General features: G+C 41.7%; 1 protein-coding gene across 9 annotated transcripts in view; it reads left to right on the top strand.

Moving 5' to 3' along the window:
• dnmt3ab (DNA (cytosine-5-)-methyltransferase 3 alpha b) overlaps window positions 1–25,336 on the top strand; it is a 540,511-nt gene that overhangs the window by 62,256 nt on the left and 452,919 nt on the right. For all 9 annotated transcript variants that reach the window (XM_059645667.1, XM_059645666.1, XM_059645671.1 and 6 more), the window contains exon 3: window positions 8,074–8,151. In XM_059645667.1, coding sequence (XP_059501650.1) covers window positions 8,074–8,151 — 78 coding nt within the window. The remainder of the gene's footprint in view (window positions 1–8,073; window positions 8,152–25,336) is intronic.

The raw sequence follows: 25,336 nt of genomic DNA, 5'->3' as shown, positions 1-25,336 counted from the left end.
TGTGGCTGTTTATGATTACGTGCAGTAAGTTTGATAAATTTATGTGAAATGTATTTATAATTACATTTTTGTTGTCTGAAAAAGATGCTGATATCTGAAGGTGTCATAAGCTGAAATATTTCTTTAAATGTAGGATATTTTTACTGGCAATGTAACTCTTCAGACCACTATCCTGACAGTTATAGTAGAATAGGGCCCTGTAGCTTGCAGTGTTAGTAGGAAAGTAGAGACAAAAAGATATAGAGCTGGATGAACGGAGTACCTCAGTTTCACAGCTCAGTGCTGCGTGATGCCCAGCTGTCTAGACCTACTTTAAATCCCATCCATGAAGGGAAGGGTGGCCAGATTTCCCCAATCCCTGTCATGATCAGACAGACCCTTTAAGTAATTGGATTTATTGATGAATTTAAAATTAATATAATTTTTAAAAAATGTGTTACTAGGGTCCCACTCACTGGAGCAAATAAGGACGCTCTCACTCAACATGTTTGCCAACTCCATAAGACAAACTGCTGTCTGAGGTAAAGGGACAAAGGGACAAACTAGTTTATGGAGACTGTGCCATGATCTTCTCCTGGCTATTACCCTTCAGGCGCTGGAAATGATTCCATCCCTCAGAGTCCACCAGGGAGCTCCAGGAAGTGACAAGTATTTAACACAACTGATCTACACTGTTTCCTGGGATGTCCAAAGAACCCTCGGCTGAGGAATCTGCAGGACAGTGCATCTAATCATAGTTATTGTCTTCTTTTAGAAGGCAATCAGAAGTATATGCATTTATTTCTTGCTGCTCAGTTCATGAACTTGCAGGTTGTCATGCAACCACATTCTACCTCAGTGACTCTACATAGTTAACTGCTACTCTATCGCTGTCATTTACAGGAAATTATGTTGGATATTTTCAAGATTCAAAGTAATGCCGCAGCAAATAAATTGAAAGAAAATTGTCTTTCACATGTTTGCAAAAATGCAGTCTTTAATGAATGAAATAGAAGTTGTCAAGTTTTAAAAACCAGAAATGTGTGTAAAATATGGCAACTAGATGTAGTTTAAACAATTTATTTCTATTGTGGCATAGGAGACAATGAATGTCAGTTATCATTTAGGGAGAAATTTCCTCCTAAACAGTTAAAGGTTGGAATGTAATGAGCAACTGAATGAAACGGGCAATGGAGACATGGGTGTCAGAATTGGCCAAGATATTTATTGAAATTGCCACTCCTGAACAACATTCCCCTTCGCTCAAGCAGCGTGACAAGATTGTCACCAGGGAGTGGTGAGTTCCCAACTGATGACCTTAATGGCTTCATAAACAGCTTGTTAGCAGTCCAACTCACCGAATGTTACAAACACCCAGTGTGGTGCCCAAAATAGCCTTTGGCAAACAGAAACTGCTGCAGAAACTCAGCAGGTCTTGCAGCAACTGTATGGAGAGTTGATGCTTTGGGTCCAGTCTCTTCTTTGGAACAAAAGGCTTAGATGTAATGGAATGTCCCTACCTTTGAGCCAAGATTTCTTCGTTCAAGCCCCACCTGCTCCGGAGGTGTGTAGGTTGTTTAGAAAGTAGTTTTGTTTTCCTTCAGTCCTGTTGTGTCTGCAGCATGCCTTATTATTGTGTTGGCAATAGGCTCCATCATACATAATAATAGAATGTGAGGCTGGATGAACACAGCAGGCCAAGCAGCATCTCAGGAGCACAAAAGCTCTGATACTATTTTAACCTCACTGCGAAGCCTCTTCCAGGGATGCCTAACCTGAAGAAGTTACCCTCCTCCCTCCGGACCAACCTCAGGGAATCTCTCTCCCATTGAGCTTTTGTGCTCCTGAGATGCTGCTTGGCCTGCTGTGTTCATCCAGCCTCACATTCTATTATCTTGGAATTCTCCAGCATCTGCAGTTCCCATTATCTATGGCTCCATCATACAACCAGGCAGGTGAGCTTGCTGTGCTGTAATGCTCAATCCAGGGCACCCACACCTTCTTGCACATCAATGAGCAACATCACATCACCAGGGTGGTACAGTGGCTCAATGGTTAGCACTGCTGCCTCACAGGACCAGGGGCCGAGGTTCGATTCCACCCTTGGGCGCCTGTCTGTGGGGAGTTTGCACATTCTCACGGTGTGAATGCGGGCTTCCTCCGGGTGCTATGCTTTCCTCCCACAGCCCAAAGGTGTGCAGGTTAGGCGGATGGGCCGTGCTAAATTGCCTGTCGCGTTCAGGGATGTGTGAGTAATAGGGGGATAGGTCTGGGTGGGATGCTCTGAGTGTCGGTGTGGACTTGTGGTGAAAGGCAAGGAGACACAACGTGATATTCACCACTGAATCTGCTACAGCAGTTGAAGGGATACAGTGAGAAAACATGACCAGTCTCACAGCAAGTTTCAATCCACCAAACCCAACACAACTCACACTCAGTCAAGAAAAACAGGATTCACCCATTGTGTTTCATTCATTGAGATCAAAGCACCTGGTCTGCCATGGGTTAGATTCACTTTACTCACTCAATCCTCTGATTTTGTTCTCATTCATCCTGGCTCGTTGGCATCTTCTACAGGAAACCCTACAGCAAGAGAGGCAGCAAAGTTCTCCACTGCTGGCATCTTCTGGCTTTAAGCCCTCAAAAAGCCAGGCTGCACATCGCTCCAATGCGCCAAGCCAGGATCTGGTCTCCACAGTGCAGCGCTTAGCTGTTCTTACAGAATTCATGGCTCCAAGGAAAGGAAAGCCCCAACATGGTGGGGTGTGGGGTGCAGGGATTGGGGGGAGGGTTTCTTTTCCACCTGGCTACCATCAGAGGCACTGCCAATGGATACAGTGAGCATGGTCACAGCCAGCAGCCTGGGTGGGGGTGTGTCCTGGTGAAAAGGAACACCAAGCAGCAGGTAGACACTCAGTGACCTTCTGCACTCTGTACGGCCAATTGCCAACACCTTTTGTCTGCCAGCTCACACTGACAGGGCCCGCACTCTAACTCTGTCACTGTTCACTCATCTCACCAAGTCTCATGGACCATATCTCTCACTGCTGCATACATCATCATTGACTCAGTGGCTCTCACCCACCTCATCCTCCCAAACCACTGACAGCTCCTGCTTTCTGAGATGACACCTCACCATCTCTCCTGTCTTTTCTTCACCACTGTCTGCTCTTCCTCCCACTACCATGGTGCTCATTCCTCGTCTTTGTCTCATTACAGAAGGAGACAGCCTACCCTCCCCAGAATGGTGCCTCAACTGCACCCCCAAGACCCTGATCTGTGAGTTTTGGAATGTTTACACTTGCAACAGGACTGACCATGGCCAGACCCCCAGACCTAGGGCTTTGGGAGGAGAAAGTACCTGACCAACAGTGGTCAAATCCCTGTAGCTCATTGCCCAAGCCCCAGGACAAGCTCATTGGCTGAATGCAGTTCCCCTTTATCCCTTTAAGGACTGTTCCCTTTAACAGTCAGCTATGGACACCGGCGTGAAGCTTGTACAGTGAGCTTGTGCTGGTTCTTGCTGCAGGCCTGACACTGATGTGTACGATGCAGCACTGTATCACGTACACCCTCTGATAGACTCACCAATTCAGCAATCACCCGACACCTCTCTCTCTCTCTTTGCACTATTGAATATTATGAATCATGGAAGCTGGCAGGCTTTAACTCAGCACTGTGGGCTGTATGCATTAAGCAAATGTGTGGGCCATATAGACGCTAGCAGCCTATGAATAGGCGTTGAAGAGAGTGAGTGAGTGTGTGCGAGGCTAACAGTGCAAAGTGAGTGAGCTGTAAGACAGCAGCTAACAGCCATAAGATGTGTCCTGTGTTTAAGCATCCTATGTAAGGTGTGCAAATCCGAGGTGTTCCTGAGCTCCAGAGTAAAATGTGCAGGAGCTGAAGTGGTGTGAAGGCCAATGTCAGTGTGGGCAGATGAAGGATCAAGGAAGGTGGTCGCCATGGAGTATGCAGGGAAATTGCTGTGAAGAAGCAGCTCATGATGGACAGGACGAGCAGTTTGGGCATGTAGCACTCTGATTTACATGTCAGGAATTTGCATATCCTGTTTCTTGGGAACGGTGTGTGAATAAGGTGAGCTAGGCCTTTAATGAGATGCAAATACACCATTGTGAGGTAGTCATTGCTCAATGGCGAGATTCTGAAGTCACCATTTATGTTTTGAGGGGAAAATTGGAAACAGATTTTCCTGGTGTGCAGAATTTGATTGTTTCATTCTTTGTGTTTTCTCATCGTTCCCACTGTTGCTCAGACTGCAGAAGGGTGGGAGAAACTCTGCACTGTATTTAAATAATGTCGTCCAACCTTAAACCAGTTTACCTTAGAGCAGTATGACACTTCAAAACATCTCCTTGTGAAATGTTTCTGTAAGATTTGAAATGGGGTCAAATAATTACAAGTCTTTTCTTTCAGGTTATTAGCAGTTAATTTGCACAAAGGAAATTGACAATAATTGTCTGACTTTCTTTCATTTCCACTTTCAGTTGATTAACTTTGAAAAGTTTTACTTTTGGCAGTATTCACAAAGCTTAATCAATACCTCAAACTGAACTTAATTAATTACAATGTGCAAGATGGCTCATGGTGGTGATAATATCTCAAAAGTTCACTTTGGTGAAACTTACTGCAACAATTGGGTGTGTACTAAGTAACCAGGGTTTGTTTGTCCTGCTGGATCGAAGTATGACAAAAGGATGGGTTTATCTTGTGCCTTCTTGTGAAAGATAATGGGGTCGCTTTTAACTCTCAGGTGAGAACTCAACCTAGTGAGCGAATGTCACCTCCCGGGGAGCACCAGCGGGCAGATTCAGACAATTTTTAATGGCAGGCTCGCATTGGCGTGCCTCTAGCCAACTTCCCGAAGCAAAGCAGATGGGAAGCTGCTGCTCGGATATTAAAATGAGCTGCTGTTGGGAACCAGAAGAAGTTATACTTGGCACTGAGGTAAGTGGTTGGGGTGAAATCACAACTGGGCTGTGGGAGGGTCACGCAGGCCACCCTGAGGGACCAAGAGAAACACTTCAGCTTCCTGTGGCTGCTACACAAATGGAAAGATAATGTCACTAATGGGCCTCTTCTGGTCTTGTCTCCATGGTCATACAAGCTGGTGTTGGCAGGTAACCACCGCGTAGATTGCTCGAGTTTGGAATCAGGCCCCAATAATATCATTCGAGCCTAATCTGCATGTCTAAAGAACAAAGTTGGCTTCAGGCAGGCATGTCCCTGGCATCTACATCAAAAATTTCAGTAAAACCATATCAATGATCCGTCTCCCACTCCTTTTTGACGCCTTCTCCACCCAGGTACTAACACTTCTTATTCTCTCATTGTATTGTCGTCTCCTTATTTAAGTTGTAATTATGGAAACAAGAAAATAATGCAGTGAATTTTTCCAACTGTTCGGAAGCTTAAAATATTTAAAATATATTCAGGTCATGCCAGTCAATGGAAAAATAAGTGAAACATCTATAAAGAGCCACAGAAATTACAATACGTTCTTTGTAATTCTTCACACAGTTTATAATATTTCTAGAATGTTTTTTTAAAAATTACAGCTCTTTTTAAAACAAGACTATAAAATACAAAATTATTTTAAAAAGATACAAGTCCACAAAGTACAGTGTATTTAGCAGCTGATTGGTCATGCCTGATTTGGTTATGATTCAGGGAAGTCATCTGTTTATTTTTGTGAAGAGGAAATGACAATTCAACACAGAAACATTTTGTCTTTTCAATTAGCCATCTTATCCACTTACCCAATAACTGACCCCCATAGAACCTGACTGATATAATAAAGGACTTTTGAATTAAATTCATTCTAATTTAGTTTTTTATGTAATGTGTAAAAGAATCAGGATGTTAGATCAACTTGACTCAGCTATAGTACTGTCACCTTGATGTTAATATGCTGTCAGGTCAAGCCCCAGGTATTGAGGGATTAAGTTATAGGAGCTCTCCTTTAATGATTCAACTGATGTGAGGGCCTGACTGTTTATTTAGCTAGACATAAAAAATTCCACATCGCTATTCAAAGACGATGGTTGAAAGTTCTGCAGGCTTCCTTGCCAACATTTCTACTTAAGAGTACAGCAACAACACCACAGTTACTGGTCTTTTTGAGATCTTGTTGTGCACATTAACCCAAATTTCCATCTGGAGGTGAGTTCTGAGAGGGATGCAAGGAAAGAGCCTGTGAGATCAGGTAACATTGAGGAATGGGCTTTCTGAATGACGTGTAGAATTTAATGATAATCTGCCCTGTCACTGGGATTCCAGTGGCCTATTGAACAAAAAGCCTGTTTCACCAGGCCCCCAGGGCCTTTCAGAGCAGGTAAGTGTATTTTGGGAATGAGAAAGGTTATTGGGCAAGGGATATTGAAGGGAATGTCACACAGGGGAACAAAGTGGTACCTTGATTGTGAGGGTGTGAAGTTTGGTTCTGGATTGCAGAGGGGTGGATGGGGTGTTTGAGAGAGGCAGATATGGTTTTGGACGGTTGTGCTGGGGCAGAGCTGATGGATGGTGGACGGATTTAATACGTAGATGGTGACATCTGGAGGAAGCGCTCCTGCTCTTCCTAGCCCATGAGCAATAGATCAGCCCCTTCTTGCCTTCGTTCAGCTGCCTCTAGTTAAAGATAAACAGAGTGTTAAAGGAAGACAGGCTGCCCTGTTGTATTACTTAAATAGCTGACTTGTTGCTGTCAGCAAGTTGGTTGGTTCACATGCCCCTTTACTCACCTCCATTACAATTGGATGTAGACTGGTTGTAAACTTTGTAAACTTTGGTACAATTCCCAACTCGCCTTTCCACACTGTTAAAATTAAGTTCACTATTTCTGCCATGTTTTGCCAAATATGTGACTCTGCTTCAGTAGTTTGCGTGTGAAGCATTTTGCAATGACCTGAACAAGTTATTTCTTTCTCTTTATTGTGCAGAGCTTTATCTGACTACGTTATTGTTATTTATAAGTATTCATCTGTTTAACAGGTGGCGTCGAAATACAATGTCTCTTCCTCCGACACTCATTTGAATCTCACTAGCCTGGTTTCGAGCCATCCTGTGGTATCAACACTGTCCTGCTGTGGATCATTGGCATTATCTATACTTCACTATACTATTTTTGACCTGCCCTCCGTAATCAACACATGGTCAAATGCGATTACACATTCTGAATTTGGAGGAACACAGCAGGCCAGGCAACATCAGAGGAGCAGGAAAGCTGACATATCGAGTCAGGGCCCTTCTTCAAAATTTCTGAAGAAGGGTCCCGACCCGAAACGTTAGCTTTCCTGCTCCTCTGATGCTGCCTGGCCTGCTGTGCTCTTCCAGCTTCACACCATGTTATCTCAGACTCAAGCTTCGGCAGTTCTTATTATCATATTGTCAAATGTGTTGCATCCACCCTCAAAACTAGTACTGAATCAATATTTCCCAGCACATTAACTTCAACCTCCTTTGCTTGATATGCAATATTTTCCAGTCACTGATAAGACCTTGCATCTTCTCATCCTTAAACCCCTATTCTAATACTTGTTCCTTAATTCTCTACTCTGCTATCTTTCTGTTACTATTCTTTGGAGATGTCTTCAAAACCACTTTGAATTCCTACTTCACTCCCTATCTTCAGAGATTTGTAAAGAAACCGATTTCTCTTCCTCTCTCCTTAGCATTTCCAATTCTTTATTCCTGCTTGTTGTCTATTTGCCCCTTAAAATACACTCTGACATTGTCCTTTATCCGAGGGACATACCGTATACTTGGTGTAGGGGATACATCCTCGTTGCCCATTCACAGTATCATTTTAGAGATGAATGTTCAGAAAACCAACACCTTAATGGAAAAAAATGTTCATTTTGTGGAAGAAATTCTATCAGCATTAACAAGTTGCCAAAACCTTTAATGAATTACAGAGAAGAAAATGTTAATCGAAGATAAATAAGCTATCCATTACCATACATAATGAAAATGGCAAATATAAGACTTTTGCCCTGCTGATCATTCTAATAACCTGTATATCATCATTTAATAAAAAAATCATATGGTTGTCTGTACCTTGTTTTTATGATACAGAATGATGAGCAGCCAGAGAAAAATAGAAACAAGGAGAAAAGACGAGGCAGGCCAGGGAGAAAACGCAAGCAAACAATGGTAAGCACAGATCCTGTTGTTAAATGACCCGTGATTTTCAAATACACCTGAGTCCTCTGGTTGCTGGTAGGGATGCACTAATGCAATGTCAACATTCTGATAAGAACATAAACTGATTGGCTGCCTTTGTTCCCCTTGACTGATCCCAATTTTTATTTTTGCAGTCTTTTTTCCAGTGACTGTTTTACATTTACTGTTTCTTCATCACATAATCCAATTACTGGTTGAGTGACTGCGTCAAACAGCAAGGCACCAAGACGCAGAATTTAAAAAGATTGATCTATATCATCTTTGAAAGCTTTTCTTTCCCAGAATTATATTCATTTATAAGATGTCATTAGATTTGTTTCTCTCATTCCTCCCAATGTTCCCCATTAGCTGCACTCTACTAGTTTCAGCATCAACACTTTCCATTTTATTGTTGAAGGGCCATGCAATGTCCATTAATGTGTTTGAATCTAAACCTAAAGAAAACCAATGTGGGCATATTTCCTCATTATTCTTCTTGTAGCAAAGCCATTTAGAAAACTTTATTTCACATGGCACACAGGAAACCTGTTACCCATTCCATATACCAACAAGTTGAATCTCGACATGACTGCAGATTAACACTAACTCGTGCAAAAGTGTTGGTTGTCAAACTATTCCATTAGAAACCAGGCTGACACTATGTAAATACTTTTCATTTGAGGTTACTGCAGAGAAAAATAAAGTGTTTCAGCTGAGTACAGACAATCCCAAAGATTTTCACCTCAATTCCCCCACTTATTTGCAAACTGTGTGTTAACAAGTAACATCTCACTGTTTATTGTATCAGGAGAGACCTTTAGTGCTGTACTTCAATTACTTGTATGTAGGACTGAAAATGCTACTTTTGGAAGGTGTTGCAGCTTAAAATTGTAGTAATTTAGTCATATGGCTAAACTTACATCCACTCAGCGTATAGTTAATGTCACAATAGCAGCTAGAAGTACCCAGCTCATGTTATTATTGTCCATATGTGTGTTGAGACAACCTTTCTCTCGACTGAATATTTATGAAAATGTTGCAAAACTCTGAAAGTTAACGAAATGCGTTTCTTCTTACAAAGTTATAACTATTCACTCACCCAGAAACAACTAAGCACTTCTTTAGTGTTTGTGTCCAAACTGATGATTTAGCTGGTATCTCCACATTATTACCTAAATGTTACAGTTAAAAGCAGGATGTTGCTTGTCTGGAATTTGCTATTCATTGCAGTCTGACAATCACACTTAATAGTTCTCTTAAGAATCGCAGCAGGCTTTAAACAGTGTATGTTCATAAATACTTACTTTATGTGACATAAATTTAAACTGTTTTCTAAATAGCTTCCCAGAGTTATGTCAATAATTTAGTTGTTGCTTTCACAATGACCTAAAGGGCATCTTGCTTTGTGTTGTGCTTTGCTTTTACATTGTGCCAACAAGCACATATGTGCTTTGGTCTGCTGCTATGACAAATATCTTAACAAGATAAAAAAAGAGTATGCTTGAGCAAAAAGCTAGAACAAATTGGCTATAACGGCACACTCATTTCAAACACAAAACGGCCTTCCTTTTTTTATCAGATAATGCCTGACCTACTAAATGTTGCTAGCATTGATTTTTCAGTTTCTTCCCCCTCACTTTGGCCAAGCTATTTGGAGCTCAGAGTATTTTTTTTTGCCAATTATTCAAGTTTGTTATCTTGTGAGGTAGAAGCCAGAGGCATCCTTTTGTAAAAGTTAACCATTATCAGTTATTGAGGATTATCTTTCAGACTAGATCAGTGAATGTATATGCAATCATTAAATCAACTCTGTCTTAGAGTCAGATAACTATTTCAGATCAGCATCATATTTGACTTTTTGTTGGCTCAACTGTTTGGTCAGAATTACTGTCTCAAACTGTAAAACAAATATTTGGAAAATAAATATCCTTTCTTGATAGAAATTGCGCCGCCATCCTGCAGTTTTAGAAAAGAAGACCTTCAACCATAAGACCATGAAACATAGGAGCAGAAACTAGGCCATTCGGCCCATCAAGTCTGCTCCGCCATTCAATAATGGCTGATAAGTTCCTCAACCCCATTCTCCCACTTTCTCCCAGTAACCCTTGATCTCCTTGATAACTGCCAAATAAAAACTGAAAGAACTGTGGATGCTGTAAATCAGGAACTAAAACAGAAGTTGCTAGAAATGCTCATCAGGTCTGGCAGCATCTGTGAAGGAAAAAACAGAGTTAACGTTTTGGATCCGGTGACCCTTCCTCAGAACAAAATCCGAAACGTTAACTCTGACTTTTTTCTTCATGGATGTTGCCAGATCTGCTGCGTTTTACCTTCAACTGCCACATGCTTAGTCAATAGTGTTTTAACAAGGGGGTAATGGCCCATTAAAGTGTGAGAGGAATAGTCTCTTGCTTTTGTACCTTGCCATATTGGTTCTAGTAGGATATCAATGCAAAAAAGACTAAAGGGTCTTATGCACCAAATCCAACAAACACTTCTTAGTTGTGAAAATGTATTTTTTACTGTGGAAAAGGGTAAGGATGTATTTTTGTTTCCATGTTTCATGACAGTGTGGTACAGATGAAATGGTTTTCTACATGGAATGAAAGGTTGATCAAGGGATAAATGCAAAGACATATGCAGGTCGGGAATTCGGTGAACTTAAAATGGCTCCGATCCATGTTGACAATTCATCACTTGCCTCCTTCAGCCTTTGTTTTATCTCAGTGCTGGACAAACGCTTTCAGAAAAACAATCATTCTTACACACAAGAAAAGACCAGCAACTGTATCCAACTATAACAAGTCTGTCCTAAACAGTCTATATATGATAAAGCATTTTACTTTGCTGTCATAAAGAAAGCCCCAAATATGTGAATTTTTGTTCATATTTATTCTCTGTCACATTTGGTGTAGTTTTAGAGTATATGATTGAGCCTTTCCCGTTATTTTAATGTCATGCCAGTAATTTAGGTGTCCAAAGATATTGGTGTGCCCTAACTGAACTCCAATATCATTTCTTTGTTTTTATGCTTCAGACATAAAACACACGCCCTCATTTGTCATTTTATGAAATTTCTATTCACACTGACCCCCTCCTCCCCAGCCACCAAATTGAAAGAGTTCCTGCATCCTCCATTCTTGAGCATCACCATTTTAGGGATTACATTACATCCTTTCACTGTTTTTGTTTGCATAGGTTGTCTACTGCACATTTTCTTGTATCTAAGTCCAGCGCTAGTCTTAGCCAGTTTGTTGGCACTTTCTCCCATTCTGGTGTTGTGAGTCCTGAGGTGAATGAACAGTCCACTGCAGGATCCACACATTCTGCTTCAGGTGACATAGCTGGGGTCAATGCTGCCGGTTTTGCACACTCCTGCTATTTGCATTTGGGCTCTATCTCGAACTAGAGGTTCGGAACAATCGATACGCGATTGTTCTGAACCATATCTCACTACATGCTGCTTGTTATTATCACAGCACAAGCCCAGCCTTAGGTTAAAATAGAATCCATTGGATGAGAAGCAACATGTCCGTCTCTGTCCTGAATTGGAGGAAACGCATGTTAAACAGTTCAATTAGCTGCACAGTTAAGAGAAGCATCTTGGGGATGAGGTGGTGATGAATTCCTGTGGCAAAGTAATTTTAGGATGTCCCATAGTCCCTCCCAGCTGAGAGAGGTGAAGGTTTGTGTGAGGTGAGAAAGGACCACATCTAGGTGTTACTGCCGTCTCTGCACTTTCCCTTGGGTTTGGCTTGTGGTGAAGATCATTTCAAATGTGCCTTGATGGTCCGAATCCTCATTGTGTCTCCGGGAGGAGGTCTTCACCCACTAAATGGAGAAGATTGCGGGGGATTTTTGCAATGTCCTTTCTTGTAATGGACAGAGGGATACCCTTCTGTAATTACCACAATCAGTCGTAGCTCCTTTCTTGAAGGTGACTCATGTTTTCCTCAAGCTAGGGGTGCTTTTCCATTATATTTCAGGATTTCAATGAGGATTCTGTCTGCTGTGGAGGCAGTGTGGTTCTGAGCTGAGATATTCAAATGGCTCCTTCCAACAAGTGCTCACATTCTCTCTATCCATTTTACATCATGAACTTGCTTTTAGCATAACATTGGAAAATCATAGCTCCACTTCATAACTAAGACTGCCTATTTCCACCTGTCGCAGATCACCCTGAACTTGACCCACTGAAATCCTTGTCCTTTCCATCTTCAAACTCACCAAGCCCATGTTCTCCTGGCTGGATTTTCATACTGCATTCAGGTCAACGTTTAGCTGTTTCAGAACTTTGATGCTTGTATTCCATCACACATGAAGTCAACTCACTCCTCATCGCTTAGCATGCTGACCAACATTGGTTTCTTGTTCCTCAACATCACAATAGTGAAATGCTCGTCCTTATATTTAAATCTCTCTATGGCCATGCTCCTTCTAAGACCAAACCCTCTTACAATGCTACAAACCACACACACACACACACACACACACACACACACACACACACACACACACACACACACACACACACACACACATGCGCGCACGCACACGCGTATGCACGCACACACACACACAACACGCATACACACGCATGCACGCGTACATATATGCACAGGCATACTCATGTACTGACACATATGTACAGACACACACCATATACTCTGAGATAACAAAGTGTAGAACTGGATGAAGACAGCAGGCCAAGCAGCATCTTAGGAGCAGGAAAGCTGACACTTCGGGCCTAGACCCTTCATCACTTTGTTGTTTGGACTTCAGCTTTTGGTAGATCCCTTTTCTATTTGTGGCTGTGGCTGCAACTACTATATGCCCACATTTTGGAATAAACCTGCTCAATCCTTTACCCTCTCTCTTTCAAGACATTTTATAATTCTTATCAAAAACTTTTCCCTTTTGGGACTTTTAATTTCTGAGCAATTATGTGATTCTTCACATCACTCTGAAATATTTTGAGATATTTTGTATATCAGTAGTCCTGCATAAACGTAAATTTTTGTTCTTAACTAAAATATTCTGCCATAACACTACCCAGTTGTCATCCCTGTCTCAGTTCATGTACTGCTGAAACCCTCATCCACTGCTTTGCACCATGGAATTCTAATTCCTGGCTTCCTATGTTGTACACCAATTTGACCCCCACCCCAACCCATCCAATCATATAAACCTAAGCTCATCCATAAGAATATTTTCTGATATTTTGCAGTAAAATGTCCCACATCCCATTAACCCCGCCCCCGCTAACCTACATTGGTTCCCAGTCCAGTAACACCCTGGTTTTAAGATTCTCATCCTTGTTGTCAACTCCCTCCATGGGCCTGCCTTTCACTATGCCTTCAGTTTCTTCAAGACCTGTAACTCTCTGAGATCTATCCACTCTTACAATTCTGGCCACTTGCATGCTCCAATTTTCATCATTCCAACATCAATAACTGTTCCTTCAGCTGCCAACATCATGCTTTGGAATTCCCACCGCAAACCAATCTACCAGTCTAATTCTCTGTTCTCCTTTGAGATGTTGTGAAATCCTTCGTCTTTGACTAGTATTTTGGTCAGTTATCCTAACTATCTTCTGATCTGGATTGACACCAGATATTGATATCAGATATTGTTTGATGCTGCTCCTTTTGACCATGTCCATGTTGAAAACCAAGTGCTTGTTCCTGTACAGATTTGTCGGGTAAAATCCTTCAAACCTCACTGCTAGAGGTTGCAGAATATTTTACACAGGCTGTTCAAGCAGCAATCTTCAAGCAATCTACAGGTGATGCAGCTGAGGCACCCTGGGACTAGACATGTTTCCAACAAACACATAGTGCTTGGTACTACAGCTGAGTCCCAGATTCATTCTAAAGTGCATTCTCAGACACATTGCACACACCTTCTAAGGCTTGGGAACTATGCTGATGCTTTGTCAAGTAGAGAATACCATCCTGCAAGTTGCAGATTGTTAAAAAGCAATTCATCAAATAAGCTTCTTCTGACTCTCCTTTTAGGAAAGGAAACTGCCTTTCTCACCTGGTCTGGCCTATATGTGACTCCAGACCCATTGCAATGTGCTTGATTCTTAACTGCCCTCTGGCCAATTAGGGATGGACAATAAATGCTGCCTGGTCAGCGACACTCATGCTATGAATGAATAAAAAACAAATCCTTACAATACGTTGAGTGTGAGGTGGCAGGGGTTGAGGGTAAACCTGTGTGTTATTGATGGATCAGATGAAGAAAGCAGATACAGGGAGAACAATCTCTTGTAGGGATTCCATATTGAATAGATAACATTCAAAGCAAACAAGGTTCTTGGATTTCTGATGAGAAATCTTTAATATTGTAGCAAAAGTATAATTTATAGCTAATGAACACTTGTTTGTCTGAGGCTGGAGCATGCAAGGGCTGAGTGGGATCTTTAAATGACACGAGATATAAATAGGATTGAAGTAGTCCAGTATTGGAAATACAGCTGGAACAGATGCATGTTATCTGGCTGCAGGAAGTGAATCTGACCTGGAAAACGATAACTTGGGAAACAGGAATTTGACAATATGGAAGAGAGAGGACAGACTTCAAAATTGTTTGACACTGCACGAATGGAGGAAGTAGAAATGTTCAGAAATGTCTGTATCCTTTAGAGGCTCACAGTACAGCCGTGAAAGGCTGTAAGGAAAAGACAGGGAACTCTTGATCAGTGAGCCTGATGTCATGGGTAAGTTGTTGGAGGGCATTCTGGGAGACAGAATTTTAATGTATTTTGAAAGGCAAGAACCGATTAGGGATAGTCAGCATAACTTTATGTGTGGAAAATTGTGTCTGCCTAACTTGATTGAGTTTTTTGAAGAGGTGACAAAGAAGATTGATGAAGACAGAGCAGTAGACATTGTCTGTCTGGATTTCAAAAAAGCATTCACTAAGGTTCCACATGGTAGACTGGTTAGTAAGGTTAGATCACATGAGATCCAGGGAAAGCTTGCCAGTTGGATACAAAATTGAAGGTAGGAGACAGAGGGTGGTTGGAGAGGGTTAGGGTTAGCGTTAGGGTCTTGTGACCAGCAATGTGCCACAAGAATTGGTGCTGGATCCATTGCTTTTTGTCATCTTTATAAATGATTTTGATGTGAATAAAGGAGGTATGATTAGTAAGTTTGCAGATGATACCAAATTACGTGGTGTAGTGGACACACATCGACCAATGGGCCGAGGGGTGGCAGTTGAAGTTTAATTTAAATAAATATGAGGTGTTGCATTTTGATGCAGTTCTGTTCATACACTTGTGGATCCAATCTTGACACAACAGCTAATGGCTCATGATGTAACTTTGCAGCACCAAAGTGCGACCTAACAGCTGAGTGCTATCGTGGAGGCTTGCTGTAATTACAAGGTCAGCTTGCTGCCATCACGATTGAGGATTATGTGTCAAAAGAGGCTTGCAAGGTGTCAAGGCAATTTAGCAGTCTGCCTTCTAACAGATTACTAAAATTGCTGAGGTACAAAGGAAAAGAGGGAGTAGTTCCATTAGAATTCAAACCTGCTATCCTCGCTCAGGAAGGCAGTACCATCCTCAACCCCAAGCCCCCGCCAGTTGCAGTTTGTTGTTAGCCAACCAGCTTGGAGTGCTCTCTCAGTGCAGCCCACAGCTGGGCCTCCACAACCAAGAGCTGCTGTTGGTCATCTCTCAAAGCTTTCCACTGAAAGCCATCCTTTCAGCAGATTGTAGAAGTTACTGGGTCAGCATGACATTGCAGCGGTGACAGAAGAAAAGGCAGGAACACAAACATTAAGTGAATGCACAGGAGTGATTAGTTAACCTCCATATGGAATTTATAAATCTGCTTCCATTAACAATTTTGCTTTGAAATGTTCATTTATTGGTGGTATTTATTATCTACATTGTGATCCTGCAGATGCTGTGGTGCCAGTGACAGAGGGATGAGGTTTGGGGAGTTCATGTTGCATTGGTATGAAACTCAAATAAATTCTTCATAGACAGACTTGACAGAAATGCGATATAGATGTCCTCTTTCTCCTTTTTTAAGGATTTTTTCGTGAGATTTGGGTATTGCTGACTGGACCAGTATTTATTGCCTAACTGCACTTGAGAGGTGCTGGTACTAATGGGGAGTAACAGTAGGCCGTTAGATTCGTTGAGCTTGCTCCATCAGTCAATAAGATGGGTTTGTGATTTAAACTCCTTCAGATTGTCTAAGTGTTCAGCTACAGCCTCATTAATGACTGGTTCTAACACTTTTCCGTGAAGATATCAAGCTATTGTTTCCCATTTTCTGTCTCTCTCCCTACTTGGTTAGAACAGTTACTTTCTGGACTGTTGAAATATTTCTATAATCTACCAATTTTTTGTGAAACCCATACCAATGCAACTATTTCCTCATCTGCCAGCTCTTTTAAAGCCCTCTGATTCAGTCCTGACTTGTTTGTGAACCTGGCCCTGTCTGTTGTTCTTCCGACTAGATTTAATTGACTTTGCCCCTCTTTTCTCTTCAAACTCTCTACATGCTGAGCTGGGTTTCCATACCCCCGCCACACTGGTTTACACCCTGCTTCCGAGTGGCATTAGCAAACTCCCCTCCCCCACAATTTAACAGCAACTGTCCTTGTACAGGTCCCTCCTGCCCTGTAAGAGATCCCAATGATCCAGATATCTGAATGTCGCCCTCTTACACCAACTTTTTAGTCACATATTCAACTGCATTCTTTTCCTAGTTTTGGCCTCTGTTGCACATGGCACAGCATTTCATGGACTTCTCCTTCAGCTGTCATTGCTGATCTGATTTTTCCCGTTTTTAAGCTGATTGAAGTCACCCACAATTACTGCTATGTCTCTTATCACAAATACTCAATATTTCTTCTTGTACACTTTGTCTTTCTTTGTCATTACTAATTAGGGGACCTGAAGATCACTCCCGAATAAGAATCCACTCCTCTACATTTCTCATTTTTACCCAAACTGATGCTACATCATGATCTCCTGGTGAGCTGCCTTCTTTAACTGCTGCAGCCCATGCGATACAGGTGCACTGCAATGCTGTTAGGTAGGCAATTTCAGGATTTTGGCTCAGTGATGATGAAAGAACCACAATTTAGTTCCAAGTCAGGATTCTGTGTGTGATTTGGAGGGGAGTTTGCAGGATGTAATGTACCCATGCATGTGCCATCCTTGCCTTCTGGTTAGTCAGGGTGACAGATTTGGAAGGTGCTGTTGACTGAGCGTTGGTGAATTACTGCAGTACACCTTGCAGGTGGTACATACTACCGTCACTGTCTGCCAGGAGCGAATATTGAAGTTGGCGGACACAGTGCCAATCAAGTGGACTGCTTTCTTCTGGATGGTTGATTGTTGTTGGAGCCACAATCCTCCAGGGAAGTGGGGAGTATTCCGTCACATTCATGACGGGTAACTTGTAGACGGTGAACAGGCTTTGTGGAATTAGGAGTTGATGTACTTGCCACCATGTTCCTAGCATCTGACCTGCACTTGTCACCAGAGTCTTTGTAAGACTGATTCAGTTCTGTTTCTGGTCAGCCACAACCGCAGGATTTTGACCATGAGGGATTGAACCATTGATGGTAAAGCCATTGAACATCAGGGGCAAAGGTTAGTTTTTTTTTGTTGGAGATAGTTATATTACTTGCCATTTATCAGCACGAGACTGGGTGTTGTCCAGGTTTTGCTGTATGTGGACCTTGTCAGCTTCAAGTATCTGAAGAGTAGCAACTAGAATCTTATCTGTCTTTCTGCAGGCTAGCTGCTCACCACAAAGCTGTGAACCCTGATGTTGACAGGGTTGTGCAGATTTTCATGAGGCTTATCTCTGCACCGCGCAATAATGCAGTGCCATTCCAGAACAAGGTGTGGTGTCATGCACCCACAGCTACACTTGGTGACATTCTGTACGGTTGAATAACTCCATTTATAAGCATGCTGTCCACTTGCATGTGGATTGCACCCAGAGTTCATTGAGCATGTCATCTTGCCCAGTGAACTACCTTTGGTTAGTCGTTGGTAACTCAAATGCAAAGAAGTGCCATAGACTTTGTCAGGATTCTGGGCACTTACCTGCATGATTCAGTATCTATGATCATAGATCAGCAGGACATTGAGGGTGCAGATTCCCTTTTAATTCCACTAAAGTGCATAAGCTGAAAATCCTTGAGAAACCATGTGCTTGCTCCACCTACTGCAACTGATGAGTTAGAATGTCTGGCATTGAATACAGAGCAAACACTGGTTGAACAGAGAGCAAACTGACATATTACAAAATAGCTCCAAGTCCAGCCTTGAAGGAACCAGACAAATGGAAATTAATCACCATGACAGTCTATACAGCCATTGGAAATGTAGTCCTTATCTGCTATTACAGTTATGGCTGCAACAGTCGTTTGGTTTCAGTGAGGATGTGCCTACTGAAGTACAGACACGTTACACCCAATGGTGTTGAGAGAGGCACATTGCTCCATGAAGGTTTAGGATAGTTATAGCCTCCAGCTGAGAGAGCTTTGCTCATCCCTCCACTTCCCAGCAGCCTGTTCTCCAGGCCCTCTGCTTTTCCTCACCGTTGTGTTGCTGTCCATGAGGTGTAGCATCCATGGAGTGGCTCGTCTGCGGAGAAACCTTGAACTCATCAAAAAGTCCTTCAACTCGAGCTGCAGTACAAACTCAAGTCAAATCAAAGAACTATCCAGAAAACAACTAACAGCATCTGTCTCACGAGGAATTGATGTTTTAAATTGAGCTGATTAGGGATGCTTCTCATACCGAATGTTTCATACAAGAGGATGTATTAGCTAGAGCTTTAGGCTTCAAAATACACAACTGACATCATAGCAGTGTTGCATTGCTATTCTGATCTGCCTGCTGTGTATACTTCCAGCTGATACTCCCTCAGGGTGCACTAACATCCTCACTAATATTGAGGGGTCTGATGCTGTTCACCCCACAAATGTGCAAACACTGGTGCGCATGCTATTCGGGAAGTCTATTGACATTCATTTTGATCAAAAAATGGATGTTAGTAAGCTCAATTTCTCAGCCATTCCTGTTCTCCCGAATGTTAAAACAACCATACATCTGGTAGATACATGACAAACTGTACTCAAGCTTTAACTTCAATTTCTTGAGGTCACTCAGGTTTTTTGCTTGTATCTCTTTGGGCCCTCTGGATCCCTGAGACTATATTTGTCTTGCCTGGTATTGATTCTTCTGAATGTTGCATGGAGTCATCCGTAAAAGGCTCATTCCTTGCGCAGTCTGTGCATAATAGCTTAATCATTGGCTCCTACCAAAGTCAAGATCAGCAAATGAAATGTTAAATTCAAATCCGAGGTGTATATGGCTCATCGGGAAAGATCACACCATTGTATTCATGATGAGGTTTTCAAAATGGTGATCTTTTGTTGAAAAAATGCCATACAACTTGTGCTGTAATAATAAGAGAAAATGCTCTCCCTTCAATTGGCAGTACATTGCTGTGCATTGCATTCTGGATGTATGTATTTTATATGACAGATAAAATCGAGACTGTGATCTTAGCACATTTTTGTCTGCCCCCTAAGCTTTTCTCTAGGGAGTATGTGAGCAAGACAAAACTGAGACAAGAAGAGCTTCACACTTTGGCCTATGCTGAGAGGCTGTTTTCAGCCAGAGGTACAGTATAGCTATAAGTTGCCACAGTCTGTATAAGTGGAGGAACTGAAGTTTGACCTGGAAGCTGAGATAACAAGGTGTAGAGCTGGATGAACACAGCAAGCCAAGCAGCATCAGAGGAGCAGGAAGGCTGATGTTTTGGGCCTAGGCCCTTCTTCAGAGAGTGGAAGCTGTTGCTTTTAGTATAGATTACATGTCAGCTGAAGACAAAAGCAGGTTTGTGACGCCAACGCAGTTGAAAAGCATGTGAATGGATACTCCTTACCTAGACATATTAGCCATTTACTTATAGTTCTGCAGGAACCCAGGATCTTATGGACCTGTATCCAACAAGGATTCTACTATTTGATGACAAAAGAAAAAGGGAGAAGAATAAATATATTTCACGTAGGAACCAATAAGCCTGGCTCCAAAGGCTATTACGCACAGAAATACTATTGCGTTATTTGTAATAATGTGTGCGTTTTGAATCTAAAAGTTTTAAAAGTTGAAGTTAAGAATAATATAAAGAATAAAATATATATAATATTTAATAAGATCTGAGCTTCATCACAGACAGCCCTGACAGCATATTAATGCTGAATATATCTGGTACCTATTGAATTGTTTCAGTATACTGCAATATTGATGATATTCAGTCATCAAAAAGCTACAACTATAAAATATAATAAAAATAAAACTTTCTTCAAAGCAAATGTGAAGGTTTTGGAATTGGGTTTCAATTCACAATTGGAAATAAGCCTCAACCTCTTTTTTGCCTGTAAGTATTGATTTGGTGAAATTAATCTTTTGTGTAGTAAAATTATTGTTTTTACGAACAGTTCTTTCTCAGCTATGAGAAAAGCTAATTGGATTCAAAGACAAATAATTACAGTGTTTCTAATTTACCATCATTAGCAAACAGATTAAAGGCATAAAATGAAAACAAATTATTGCAGATGCTGGAAATCAGATTTAAAAGCAGAAAATGCTGGAAATACTACGCAGGTCATTTAGCACCTGTGAAGAGAGTGTATTTTGTGTGTGGCGCACTGTTCCTAACAGCGGAACTGAAAGCGAGCATCACTTCCAATCTCGTGTTGGGAGCAGCTCCCTTGCAGTTCTGTTTACAATGTAATATGCTGGTAGTGTCCATGGGAAACACAGGCTCATTCAGCAGAGGCAGGTACTCGGTGGGTGTTTGTTCCTTCCAGGCTGAGACCACCAAACTCTGGAAGCTGCCAGATGCACACAGTGGAAGAGTGGTGAAATCTCCCAGGGACATGAGTATTGACTTGTGGTTGAAGATTAAAAGTCTTTGCAGTTCACATTGAGCCCTTTCAATGTGTTGATTGAATTGATGAATTCAGTCGCATGACAGAAGAGGGTGTAGGTCACCTCGTACATGTACCTATGTCTGGGAGTATGTGTGATAGGCCATGTTTATGTTACCTGTAGAATCCTAGAATGTGGCATTGGTGAAGGAATTGAGTGTTGCCTGGCTATTGGCATTGGTAAGGAGGCCCCCCCAGTTCACGTGGCAGGGTGCCTGCATCACATATTTCAGTGACTATATCCCAACACAGTTTCAGGCGTTGCCTCTCCAATGAGTGCACACAATTAATTTGTCTACTGAAGACACACTAATTCACCAGTGCCTGTCTTCTACGAACATAAGAACAAACAGTAGCATGAGGAGCAGGCATAAGTCATTCAGCCCCTCGAGTTTGCTCTGCCATTTAATACAACCGTGGCTGATCTCATCTCAGCCTCAACTTCACTTTCCTGCTTGTGCTCCATAACCTTTCGACACATTACTAATTAAAAATTTTCCAATCTCCTCCACAAATTTACTCAATGTCCCAGCATCCAACACACTCTGGGCGAGTGAATTCCACAGATTCATGACCCATTACAACAAGTAATTTCTTCTCATCTCTGTTTTAAATCTGCCCCTTATCCTAAAACTATGATCCCTCTTTCTAAGATAACACTGCAGATAACAAGATGTAGAACTGGATGAACACAGCAGGCCAAGAAGCATCAGAGGAGCAGGAAAGCTGACGTTTCGGGTCTGGACCCTTCTTCGGACAAAGGACAAATGATGGACTGAAGGGAGATGGAAATAGCAAAGTCATAACCCACCGCAAACACAGAAAATGCTGGAGAAACTCAGCAGGTCTGGCACCATCTAAAGGGAGAGAAACAGAGTTAGCCCCACATGCTGCCAGACCTGTTGAGTTTCTCCAGCATTTTCTGTGTTTATTTCAGATTTCCAAGATTTGCAGAATTTCACTTTTATTGTGATGCACAGCTACCACCTGAAAGAATGAGGATAGTGGTTATGATCTGAAATTGTTCCATTTGAAGTTTAGTCCGAAGGTTGTGTGTGGATGTGGTGCCAATCAAGCAGGCTGTTTGGTTCGGTCAAAAGACTCAATTTTCTTTTGATCTCCATTGGAATAATTTAGGAGGTGAGGGTTAGCAATGTCAGAACGGGAGTTGAGCAAAGACTTCAGGTTCCATAAAATCTGATGGTAAAGGATGAAACTGGAGTGAATACTTATGTACTTTATTGACAATATGGAGCTGGAGGAACTGAACAGCACAGGCAGCATCAGAGGAACAGAAAAGTTGACTTTTTCTGAAGAAGGGTCCCGACCTGTAACTTTCTTGCTCCTCTGATGCTGCCTGACCAGCTGTGTTCATCCCATCTCCACGGTGTATTGTCTCTGACTCCAGCATCTGCAGTTCTTGCTATCTCTTATGTACTTTAAATATATTTTATATATACATAATTTTTTACAGATGTAGATATTGGCCACTTTAAGAGTCGCTTCCTGTCAGCCCTCAATTCTGAGGTTGGTGGAAGGTCGGGATAGGCGAGGTCTGGCAGGTCACTCTGCTCCGGCCTCACATTTTTGTTTTTCTTTATTCTTTATTCATTTTGTGGGATGTGGGCGTTGCTGGCTGGGCCCAGCATTTCTTGCCCATCCCAAGTTGCCCTTGAGAAGGTGGTGGTGAGTTGCTTCTTAAACAGTGACAGTCCTTCTGCTGTAACTTGTCCACCTTCGAAAAGGCACAAGTCAGGAGTGTGATGGAATACTCCCCACTTGCCTGGATGGGGCAGCCCCAACAACACTCAAGAAGCTTGACACCATCCAGGACAAAGCAGCCACTTGATTGGCACCACATCCACAAGCATCCACTCCCTTCACCACCGATGCTCAGTAGCAGCAATGTGTACTGTCGACAAGAAACACTGCAGAGATTCACCAACCTTCTCAGACAGCACCTTCCACCATCCTTCACCACAAATGGAAGGCTCACTGGGCCTGAAACATGCTGCCACACCTGCTGAGTTTCTCCAGAAAATTCTGATTTTATTTCTGATTTCCAGCATTTGCAGTGTTTTGTTTTTTGTTCCCCATTGACTGTCTTCAGGTGTCTGGATGGGAAAACACTCCCATCTGAAAAACCCTGCACCTTTCTTAGATCCTGCATCAATAGCCATGAAATGGTGGGGTATATCTTTAGGTTATGAGTGTCCCTTTCATAGTTGAAATCAGTGTAAAAGCTTTGATTCCTGATCACTGTTAAGATGCAGAGTGATGGTTTTAAAAGTTTATTTCTGGTGTAATGCTGGTAAAGCCAACATTTTTATCTGTCAATACCTGAGAGAGAGAGAGAGAGAGAGAGAGTGTGGTAATGAAGCATTTGCAGTATAGGTAAGGGAGAGAGGATTTTCCAGAGTTCCAGGACAGTGTATCATTTGATTAAATTGATATTATGGTATTGCCTCCAAATGGTTGAAGGTCTTGTGTCATGGTCTTCTTTAATGGGCACTTCAAAGCATTCACCAAGGTGGCATCTTGCATGGAACCACAAGACCATAAGAAAGAGGAACAGCAACAGACTATTCTTCCCCGGAGCTTACTCTGCCATTCAATAGGCTGAACAAATGTTCCTTAAATCCATTTTCCTAATTTTCCCCAAGACCCTTGATTCCCCAACTGATCAAGAATCTATCTATCCCAGCCTCATATATGTATATAAGGACTCTTCCCCCACAGCTCTCTGTGGCAAGGAGTTCCAAAGATTCTCAACCCTCTGAGAGATGGAATTGAAAATGTATCGGAATTGTTTGAAGAGGTGACATGTGCAATAGGTAACAAAGAAGCAGTGAAAGTAATATAAGAACCAAAAGAACTGTGGATGCTATAAATTTCAGGAACAAAACAAAGTTGCTGGGAAAGCCCAGCAGATCTGGCAGCATCTGTGGAGAAGGAAACAGAGTTAACTGTTTTTGTCCAGTGACCCTTCCTCTGAGGAAGGGTCACTGGACCAAAACAGTTAACTCTGTTTTCTCCTCCAGTGAATGTAATGTATTTGGGTTTCCAGAGGCATTTGATAAGGTACCACATATTATGCTACTTAAGACAAAAGCTGTTGAGGGTGGGATATTAGCCTGGATAGAAAACTGGGTAACTAATAGAAGACAAGGGTGGGATTAGGGGGCCTATCTGTGCTTTTATACCTTTGCTCACTTTCTGATGTGTCAGCAAACTCATTAAACTGACAAAATGCCTGTATGCTTCAGTAATATAAATTGCAGTAGTTTACTATGTTAATTTTTATAGTGCATAAGAGTTGTTGGGAGAAATGTAAAAGATCTCCTGGCTTTATAAAGTACACATGCTGGGAATTTTCAGTGTGGCAGGTCATGCATTTCAAACTGAGTTGGTAGATTTATAAGCTGATCGTTTTGGGAAATGTGGGAACCAGACTTCCTGTAGGCTATGGATTGACTTGGTGAAGGGAAGTTGCTAGATTTGTGTTGGACACAGGATGGGTAATATCCTTATGAATTGTATTACAGTGATCTGTTTTCTTCTGAATGTGTATTTGATCTCTTGCCTTTACCTTAGACATATTAATTTAATGAACCTTGTGTGTAAGTAGGAATGAGGAAAGTTTGAGTAAATTTTGCATTGTGAGAATTTCAAACTGTGAAGACAATTATGTTTTTACAGCTAACTTCCATTGCTGCACAGATAAAAATCAAATCATTCTTAGAACCATCTCAATTCTATTAAAAAATTGATTTGTGTGATGCTATGTAAATTTTCAGTTTGTTCTTTTGTATCATTTTTAAAAATAATTCCAATCATGGCAGATTAATAGAGTAAAGTGATGTGTAATATCAGTAAAATGGTTTGGGTGTGGCCCTGGGATTATGATTGATGTCTATTTTTCAGTTTGTTGGTCATTGTCTATTGCAAATTCCATTGTCTCGAGCTCAGAGTTGGCAGCTGTTCAGAAAGCAGAGCACATTTTCTTTTCCTTATACATTACCACAATGATTTGTGAAGCTTTGTATTAAAGCACAGGAGATGCCATGCACTAAGCTCAATCACTTATTACAGAAGGGATTGCCAGAAAGCTTTTTTCAGGTCCTGAGTGTTTTTTTTGAAACGTGGAAAATGGAAAAATAGCCTAAATCCTGAGATTTATTTGTGC

The sequence above is a fragment of the Stegostoma tigrinum genome, chromosome 4 (genome assembly GCF_030684315.1).
Source record: "Stegostoma tigrinum isolate sSteTig4 chromosome 4, sSteTig4.hap1, whole genome shotgun sequence".
Taxonomy (NCBI): Eukaryota; Metazoa; Chordata; class Chondrichthyes; order Orectolobiformes; family Stegostomatidae; genus Stegostoma; species Stegostoma tigrinum.
The sequence above is the reverse complement of the archived record's forward strand: the minus strand, read 5'-3'. Positions and strand labels throughout refer to the sequence as shown.